Here is a 10,393-nt window from a genome sequence, read left to right as displayed (position 1 = left end):
CTACGTAGTGATTCTCACAACGTCCAGTTGCCCCTTAGTGTAGAATGGGTGGACTCTTCTTTGATGGCATTACTTGTCCATGTTCATGGGTTTGTGTGTCCTACTAAACTGCAAATGATACCTGGTAGAAGGCATTGTCTTACCTCAATTTAATTCCAAAGCCTAGATTCTGTCTGGTCTCCCAGGTTGTTGTTCAAAGCTTTTAATTACAGTGTTCATCACCCATCTTGATGAATCCAGCTACTTCTACTTCTAATTTAACTGGGCATAACACAAATGCTGGAAAATAAGGCTTGTTCTGCTTTAAAACACACCTCACCACCCCTTGAGAGGCAGGAGCCACTTCCTCTGTGCCGAGGCCCTGGGAGGAGCTGTTTCAGCAGGAAGTCCGCTGGGTGGGGTGGCCTCAGAAGCTGTCTCCCACCCGGCACCACGTGGCAGCAGCCCTTGCAGGGTTTTCCTGTTTAAACTTCTGAGCCCTGGGCTTGAAAACATAGTGCTCTAGAGCAAGACAGACCTAGGCTTCGGTTCCTGGCTCTGCTGACTTTGGAGAACTGAGGAACAGTCCCTACCTCCCAAGGGGGTTAGGAAATCACCCATGTGACGCGCCCAGCACTACGCCTGGCCCCTGGGAAGCACTCCAGTGGTGACCATTCATACCTGCTCATAAGGGCTACATCCCCACCACACCCTCCTGTAGCTCCGTGCACTCCAAAGTCTGCTTTGTTAGTGCGCGGGACCCAGCACACTGCTTGCCCCCAGAGAAGTGGCACTTTGGTCCTTGGGCTGGACACGTGGCTTAACTTCCTCTGAGAGGAAATGAGTCACAGCGGTCATCTTCCAAGTGGGGTGCAGAAGCGCCTCCAGTAGGAAGGGAAAAAAAGAACGGCTGATTTTGCTTTTCCTCATACTTAAAAAAAAAAATCTCCATTTTCTCTTTTAAAACTAAGACAACATTGTCAATCAACTATACTCCAATATAAAACAAAAAGTTAAAAAAAAAAAAGACATAAAAGATCCCCCCAAAAAAAGTCAAGTGAAAAAAAACAACTATATAAACCACAGCGGGAGCAAAGAGAGGGTTAGTTGCTATAACCCTGAGGGGTAGTTACAGTCGATATTTCTATTTTATAGATGAGAAAACTGAAGCACAAAGTATATGTCCAGCCTAGCATGTGGGTAAAGCTGAATAACAAACCCAAATTGAATTCAGAGCCTATGCCCTCACCCACTGTGGTGTGTACACTGACAAAAGACTTAGATATACATCACATTTATAAGACTTCTTTCCTAGTGTTCTATGATACACAGAGATGTACTATTAAATCCCTTTTAAGATTTCTATTAATAAATAAGGATTAAATTATATATGGTATTGACCGAGACCATTAAGCTGTTTTAGATACTGGAGAGAAAAAAAGAAAAAACAAAATTTGTAAATCTAGGTACAGATACAAGAACTACCTTTCATGGCATAATAGCTACTGATGATATAAATAAGCTATTAGTTTTGTTGTCAATTTTGATACATGATCATAGGTACCCACCTTGATGTTAACTATTAATCAGCATATGGTTATCTCCTCACAACCTGAATTATAGGGAACTCATCATATAAGTCACATTGAATTCACAGTTCTACACTTCAATATTTAACATTTCAGTGACCAAACTTGCAAATGATTTTAAAGATACCCCCCAACACACAGAAAAACAACACAGTTTCCATGTAATTATTTATTTTTTTTATTATTATTTTTTGGCTGTGCCACATGGCATGCGGGATCTTAGTTCCCCAGCCAGGGATCAAACCCGTGATCCCTTCAGTGGAAGCAAGGAGTCTTAACCGCTGGACCGCCAGGGAAGTCCCTCCATGTAACTTTTTGTTTGTTTGTTTGTTTGCGGTATGCAGGCCTCTCACTGCTGTGGCCTCTCCCGTTGTGGAGCACAGGCTCTGGACGCGCAGGCTCAGCGGCCATGGCTCATGGGCCCAGCCTCTCCACGGCATGTGGGATCCTCCTGGACTGGGGCACGAACCCGTGTCCCCTGCATCGGCAGGCGGACTCTCAACCACTGCGCCACCAGGGAAGCCCTCTCCATGTAATTTTTAACACGTATTTGTATGAATACCCATATATGGTGGTGCTTTTTGATTCTTACTTTTAGCCCTTATTTAGGGAACCAAGTGGTTCTGTGTTCCCCACATCCTATCTTGGGGCTAGTGACACAAATTGCTTCTGCAGCGTTCACAAACTAATACGTAGTAGAATGTTAGGAGAAACTTAACCAATAATGTTGGTCAAGTTCCCAAACACCCTTGTCTATAGAAAGGATGGATCTGAGAGCATGCATTAGGTAGGACAGTTTGCATCGTCTGGCCCAGAAAACGAGGTCATGGAACGCCCTGGTGGCTGAAAAGGGGACATGAGCTAGGCAGGTCTGGCAGGCAAGCCCCGCGCACTGGCGCAGAGTGAGGGTGCTCACCGCAGAGGATGGGCACCAAGAGGGGGTCTAAATAAGGAAGTTGGCATGAGACAAAGAGGCTCGAAAAGAGTGGGATGACACGTTGCCAGCCTGGAGGAGTCTGTGCCGAGGAAGGGATAATTTTCATCAACAGCAATGTCTGCAGAGAGGTAAAGAGACCCCAGAAAGGACAGGGTAGTAAGGAAGAGTCCAAAGAGTGAGTTTCCCTGACAATAGTTTCAGGCATTAGAGGCTCCATGACCACGTTGATTGCTTTATGTTAAATGGAGAGTGCTGGCCAGGCACACTGTGGTACCATAACTAAGGTTACAGCTGTCAGACGTTTGAAAACTATGTATTTCTTACCCAGCAGAATAGTGTGAACATGTGACTTTAATGGGCATGAGTTAAATACAATGAGATATCTTCAAGCTGACAACTCTGCTGAATAGTCAATGGTAACGGGCAATTGGTATTTTCAGAAAATAATACATTTTCATTTTAAGATGTGGTACCAAAATAAATGTTTAAAGGGACATATGTAAGAAAGGTTAAAATAATAGTCAACAAGATTTTCAGAGAGGTGTACTGACACAGACCCATATATCTGCAACAAAGAGAACAACTCTTCAATCTCTTCATCCTTTACTTTATATTACAAATTTTGTGCCACCATTAGATGATATATTAATTTTATTTCTTTACATAAATTGAGGAAGAAACATAAAATCAGATCTAAAAATATTACATGGCATTCGGGGGGGTGTATTTTGGTGCCACCAGAAAAATGATCTGAAATTTACTTTCAAAATTGAGACAGACTTGTTTAAAAGCACTATCCTGGCTCCTTTTTTGTTTTGAATATATCCTGGTTTTTCTCAAAGTCTCAGTAAATGGATTAAACAAGTTCTGGCTTACAAGTTTAACATTCCAGATGTTCCAAAAAATCATATTCAACACATTCTTCCAGTTGCTTCAAGACCCTTGAGCTATCTGCGACGGGAAACTCCACAAGTAGAGGGCCTCGGGTGTCAGCAGGCAGTTTATTCCGGGTTTTAAAAGCGCAATTTAGAGTCTTGAAGAATGGCATCAATTGCCTAATGCTGGAAAGAGAATGCTGGCGCAGAAGAGGGAACTCGCTCTTCATGGTGAGCTCACCGGAGCTGCCGATTTCCTGCAAAAAACCCACAACGACATGGCTTTGCTAAGGGTTAAGAGATGCACACGAGGCACGTGCAGGCGGTGAAAGCTAAGAGATGGGTCCTTTATGAAATTCACTGTCAGCGCTGATGGTAGCAGCATCAACTCAGATCCTAGGTCTTCAGCTGCCATCTTCCACCAGGATTTCACCCTGAGCCCACCCCGCTGGGGCCACTGTCACCTCTCCTGCAGGCTCTTCCTCTGAGTTACAGAGGAACTCTGTGGGCAAGACTACTTCTACAGGCCTGTGTCACCCAGGAGGCTTTACCTCTTAGCAACTGGGATGAGAAAGTGACATATAAATGCTAAAACAAAGAGGAAATTTATAACCATCTCCAAGTGTGAACACTCGGTTAGGAGGCATTCTGAAAACTGTTCAAAGTCATTAAAATCAAATAGCATATGAAGTACTTCACTCACTGCCTAGTCTTTCTCCCCTCTGTCACAAATATAACTGTTAAAAAGGAAAACATTTACCCCATATTTTAATTTTAGAAGTTCGAGAATCCTGACAGTGTGGGGTTTGCATTCTTGGTGATTCTCCTCTAGATCCGATGGGAAGGCAGGGCCCTCTGTGTCCACTTCTGGAACAAATGCCCACCTGTAACTGGAGGAAAAAAATCTGAGGTCAGGCATGCTGCCTTGGAGCCCACTTGAAGAGTTATAAACAGTTTTACTGAGATGTAAATCACATTCACTGCTTTAACGTGTACAAATCAATAGCTTTTGGTATAGTCACAGAATTGTACATCCATCACCATAATCAATCTTAGGATATTTCCATAACCCCAAATAGAATCCCTGTTCCCGTTAGCTCTCACCCCTCAATCCACTACACCCCTTTGATCTAGGCAACCACTCATCTATTTTCTGTCTGTACAGATTTTTTTTATACTGGACATTTCATATAAATGGAATCACATCGTACATGGTTGTTTGTGCCTGGCTTCTTTCACTTAACATTGTCAAGGTTCATCCATGCTGTAGCGTGTGTCGGTACATTTCCTTGTATTGTAGAATATTTCATTGTATGGACACACCACATGTTATTTATCCACTTGTCAACTGAGGGACATTTCTCTACCTTTTGCCTATTATGATTAATGCTGCTGTGCATACTCATGTACATTGGAACTCACTTAAAAAAAAAAAACTTTCTTTTTTAGAGCAGTTTTAGGTTCACCCAAAATTGAGCAGAAAGTACAGAGGTTTCCCACTTGCCCTGGGCCCTGCTCTGCCGTGCACAGCCTCCCTGACTACCGACACGCCCACCAGAGGGTACATTTGTTACAATCGATGAACTGACACTGACTCAACATCATCAGCCAAAGTCCAGAGTTTACCTCAGGGTTCACTCTTGGTGCTGTAACGTCTATAGGCTTGGACACGTGTGCAATGACATGTATCATACGAAGTAGTTTCACTGCCCTAAAAATCCTCTGTGCTCTGCTTTGCTCTCCCCTCCCCCCTGGCACACACTCAGCTGTTTACTGTCTCCACAGTCTTGCCTTTTACAGATCATCATATAGTTGGAATCAGACAGTATGTAGCCATTTCAGATTGGCTTCTTTCACTTAGTGTTTCTAACCACAAACATTTCTACATGATTTCACTCTTTAGGGGAATAGGACAGAGAGAAGTGGCATCTGGGGGCAGGCATGAAATTAAACGTATGAGCAGCTGTGTTAAGCCTACAGGAAATGTGAGCCAACAAGGGCAGAGCCAATTGGAGATGGCATGTTCCATTTATTTAATTAAAAACAAAGAGACAAAAAAATTATACAAACCCAGTGAGCATCACCAGGGGGTGACTCTGTTTTATAAGAACCCAATAGCAAAACCCACCTCAACACACACACACACACACACACACACACACACACACAGACAGACAGAGAGAGAAAGAGAAACCCGTACATAAACACTACTGTGAACCAAATTCCCCAAACCACAGATGTTGCAAGTAATGTGAAACTTGGTATTCTGAGCAGGTTTCTCCACCACTAGTAACCCATGCTGCGTTGTCTTATATACTGTACGGGAAAGAGCAAGTGAAAGTGCTCAAGAGGAATGAAAGTCATCTGCTTCAAAGAAGACACGTGGTCTTCTCTGACTTACATCTGAAATAGCGGCATCTTGTCAGGTGGAAAAGAAAGTGCTGTGTCCAAGAATTTGCAAGCTGATAAATATAGGATAAGTTCACTCTGGGGGATCTCCCCCATCGAGGGCTCATTTCCATCAGAGACTGAAACTTTTATTCTGTTGATTTTGTTGCTGTTTCTGTAAATTTACAAAGAAACTCTTGTTATAAATTCATTCACATCTGCTGTGGTCCTTTTGCCTATGCAATGTCCATAAGAAGGTTTTCCTTTTAAGAAATGGTCAGAATAGCTGGTCCCTTCACAACTACTTCAGGAAAACAGTATTTAGTGTTAGATAGCCCTGTGTCTTAAGGTGATGTCCATTAACCTTCATATATGTGTGCAGACTGCTGTACTACTTACCTCAATGATTCATCGTCCTCTTTCAGATCTTCTTCAAGCTGTATGAATGTCTGAATCTTTAAAAAAAATGTGAATTCAAGTTACTATTTGAGAGTAAACCTAGCTTAATGTTTAAAATTTATATGTCCATAAAAAATAGCAAATAAAGCAAAAGAAACAATCAAAAAAATGAAAAGACAACCTATGAAATGGAAAAAAATATCTGCAAACCAAATATCTGATAGGATAATATCCAAAATATATAAAGAACTCATACAACTCAGTAACAAAAATAAGCAAATAATCCAATTTAAAAATGGGCAGCATTATTTGCAGTAGCCAAGACATGGAAACAACCTAAATGTCCATCAACAGATAAATAGATAAAGAAATTGTTTTATATATACATAATGGAATATTATTCAGCCATGAAAAAGGAGAAATCCTACCATTTCCAGCAACATGGAAGGACCTTGGGGGCATTATACTAAGTGAAATAAGAAGAGAAAGGCAAATACTGTATGATCTCCCTTATAAGTGGAACCTAAAAAAATAAAACAAGGAACTTCCCTGGTGGTCCAGTGGTTAAGACTCCGTGCCTCCAATGCAGGGGGCATGGGTTCAATCCCTGGTCATGGATGTTAACTAAACTTACTGTGATAATCATTTCATGATATACTTCAGTCAAATCAAGTTGTACACCTTAAACTTACATACTGCTATATGACACACATCTCAATAAAATTGGGGGAAAAAAAAACAGTTTAAAAAATAGCAAATAGGGAGTTCCCTGGTGGTCCAGTGGTTAGGACTCAGCACTTTCACTGCCATGTCCTGGTCGGGGAACTAAGATCCCGAAAGCCATATGGCACGGCCAAAAAAAAAAAAAAAGCAAATAATATCAAACTGTACAGATTAATTGGAATTACTGACGCTGAGAGAGCAACTATGATTATAGGATAAAATATCTCTATTTAGGCAAGAGCTGACTATGCACTACCAACTTGACTGAAAATTTTGCAGATAAAATTAGATATATATGAAATATTATTCCTGAAAAAGCATTTTTAAAAGCTCCAATTTTGCTTTCAAGAGTAAAATATTTGCACTTACCAATTCAGAGACCATTATTGGCCACAATGAAGTCAAATGTTGAGGAGATATTCTTAGCAGCAAAACTCTGAAAAAAAGAAACATCTGAGCAGCAACTATGGATGTCTGTCCAACTCTGAGATTGTCTGTCAGGCGTTCTAAGGAAAGAAGATTTTAGAGATGTCACACAAATAGGCAGTTTGGAATTTCTCACTAGACAAAGAGGAATAATAAAATTGCAATTGCTTTGACATTTGACAAGAACCTCATACATGAGATGGGTGTTGGAAGAATGGTTTTGTGCCCCGTGTTTGCCCCCAGCACTGTTCTTTGTGAGGCACAGCAGCTTGTGGCTTTTGCTAAAGAAGTGAATCAAGTTCCTCTTATTCCCCTGCTGCAGCTAAGTAGAAAGGCATCAACTTCTGGCTCAAGCCAGAAATCCAGTGTGTGATCAATGAACATGTAATTATTCTTCTAAGAATATGAAACATGAGACAGAAACTGAAGAGTCTTTGGCGAGTGATGGACCTATGAGATCATATAGATTGGTTGGCAGATGACACTATATTTTGGGGGTGAGGAGTGGCAAGTGAAGTGCGTGAATAAAATAGAATTATTCAGTAAAGTTTAGATTTGAAGACCATGACAAAAACTTTAATTCCTGCAGGAAAAAGAAAAAAAGGTAAACTCTCTAGTCCCTAACAGTCTTCCCCACTTCTCCACTGAAATAACTGTTTGCAGAATGTGATTTTTTCCCATAATTTAAGGTTTCTTAGGAAGATGACAAATTGCCATAGGAAATAGCTGAACTATGGTCATGCCGCTTAAGATTCGCTGTAGTAAATTAGTAGTAAACTTCTCTTTACTTGAGGTAGCTTAAGTGGGTTTTTACTTCTTGCCTTTAAAAATACTCTGACCAAATGAAGGATCGTGCATAGATCACACACTTGACAAACAAGTTGGCATTTTTAAAGAGTGGTTTGTGCTTCTGGTTCTGGACAAGATGGAGTAAGTGTAATACATCCTATTTATTTAACTGCAAACAAACAAACAAACAAACACCTTGAACAAAAATACATAAACCAACTATCAGAAAACAGGTGAAGGAAAGGTAGCAGGACTGGGTAGGAACCTTGGGACTTAAGGAATGACCCGGAACTGGGTTCCATGTGGTTTTTAAATTTTTTATTTTATCCCAGCTTAGGCAATTGAAAAGAATGTAACCTGGAATGCCAAAAATCTCAACTTGAATGAGAAAAGATACCCAAAAGACACCAATGCAGAGATAATACAGAGGTTGGAATTACTGGAAAAGGATTTTAAAGCCACTATCTAAAAATACTCTAATAACCAATTATGGACACTTGAAACAAATAAGAAATACAAAGTGTCAGCAAAAAAATACAAGATACAAAGAAAAGTCAAATAGAAATTTTAGAACTAAAAAACAGAATCACCAAGATAGAAAAACTTACTGCTGAGCTCAACAGCAGAATGGAGATGACAGAGGAAGAGGGGAATTCAAGACAGAATCAATAGAAATTATGTGAGCTGAACAAAGGAGAGAGAAAATATCAGAAAAAAAAAAAGAACAGTCTCATAGACCAGTGGGACAACAAAAGATCTAACATTTGTGCACTGGAATCACAGAAAAAGAGAAAAAAGAGTATAGGTTGGAAAAATATTTTAAAAATAATGACTGAAAACTTTCCAAATGTGGTGAAAGACATATATCTACAAATAAAACAAGCTGAGTGAACTCTAAAGGGGATAAAAACAAAGAAATCATGTTCAGTCACATAATCAAACTTCTGAAAACTAAAAACAAAGAAAAAAACCTTGATAGCAATCAGAGGGAAATGATACATTACCTAAAAGGGAGAATAATTCAAATAATAGCAGATTTCTCATTAGAAACCATAGAGTCAGAAAGAAGCTGCCATTTTTCAAGTGCTGAAAGAAAAGAACTTCAACTCAGAATTTTTCTATTTCCAATGAAAACATCCTTCCAGAATAAAGGTGAAAGAAAAAAAAACAACAACAACCAAACCAAACCAAGATGAATGAAGGTGAAAAAAAAAAAAGGCTCAATGAAGGAGAACAGTGCCAACAGATTTGCACTAAAAGAATGGCTAAATGATGTTCTTCTGTCAGAAAGGAAATGGTAACGGTAGGAAACATGGAACATCAGGAATGACTAAAGAGCAATAGAAAGGGTAAATAAATGAGTATAAATAATATCCTTTCCTCTTTTGAGTATGTATGTTGGACAGTGAAAGCAAAAAGTGTATCTCTATCTCTTATGGTTCTAGTATGTAAATGTAGTATTTCAGACAACTATATAACATGGGAGAAGAGAAAAGCAAATGGTGGTAAAATACTGATACTAGTAGACCACAGTAAGTATGTATATTCTATGTTCACTGTAATCCCTAGAGCAACCACTGCAAAAAGCTATATAAAGAGATATACCCCCAAACCACTTTAAATAAATCAAAATGGAACGCCAAAAAAATATTCAAGTAACCTCAGGAAAATAGGAAAAGGGAAACAAAAGGAATGAAAAACAAGGAACAAAGAGAAAATAAATAAAATGGCATAATATATCCTGACATGACACATCAATTAAAAGAGATTGGTTGAACGGATAAAAGGAATGACCCAGTTGTATGCTTACACAAAACTCACTTCAAATGTAACAATATGGCTTCCCTGGTGGCGCAGTGGTTAAGAATCCGCCTGCCAATGCAGGGGACATGGGTTCGAGCCCTGGTCCAGGAAGATCCCACATGCCGCGGAGCAACTAAGCCCATGTGCCACAACTACTGACCCTGCGCTCTAGAGCCCGCAAGCCACAACTACTGAGCCTGCGTGCCACAACTACTGAAGCCTGCACACTTAGAGCCCGTGCTCTGCAACAAGAGAAGCCACCACAATGAGAAGCCCGTGCACCGCAACGAAGAGTAGCCCCCGCTTGCTGCAACTAGAGAAAGCCTGCGCAGCAACGAAGACCCAACACAACCAAAAATAAATGAAATAAATAAATTTTAAAAAAGATAAAACTACTTTAAAATATATAACAATATAAGTAGGTTAAAGGTAAAAGGATGGAAAAAGATACAATATGCAAACATTTTAAGAAAGCTGGAGTGGCG

General features: G+C 40.1%; 1 protein-coding gene across 4 annotated transcripts in view; it reads right to left on the bottom strand.

The window, feature by feature from the left end:
* Window positions 1-3,385: 3,385 nt before the first annotated feature.
* Window positions 3,386-10,393, bottom strand: part of DOP1B (DOP1 leucine zipper like protein B) — a gene marked incomplete at both ends in the record, with an annotated part of 100,575 nt that continues 93,567 nt past the window's right edge. For all 4 annotated transcript variants that reach the window (XM_079704900.1, XM_079704901.1, XM_079704903.1 and 1 more), the window contains 5 exons: window positions 3,386-3,637; window positions 4,141-4,270; window positions 5,782-5,943; window positions 6,168-6,223; window positions 7,260-7,396. In XM_079704900.1, coding sequence (XP_079561026.1) covers window positions 3,386-3,637; window positions 4,141-4,270; window positions 5,782-5,943; window positions 6,168-6,223; window positions 7,260-7,396 — 737 coding nt within the window. The remainder of the gene's footprint in view (window positions 3,638-4,140; window positions 4,271-5,781; window positions 5,944-6,167; window positions 6,224-7,259; window positions 7,397-10,393) is intronic.

The sequence above is a fragment of the Hyperoodon ampullatus genome, assembly GCF_949752795.1.
Source record: "Hyperoodon ampullatus genome assembly, chromosome: 5".
Classification (NCBI taxonomy): domain Eukaryota; kingdom Metazoa; phylum Chordata; class Mammalia; order Artiodactyla; family Ziphiidae; genus Hyperoodon; species Hyperoodon ampullatus.
This window is presented reverse-complemented; position numbering and strand designations above follow the sequence as displayed.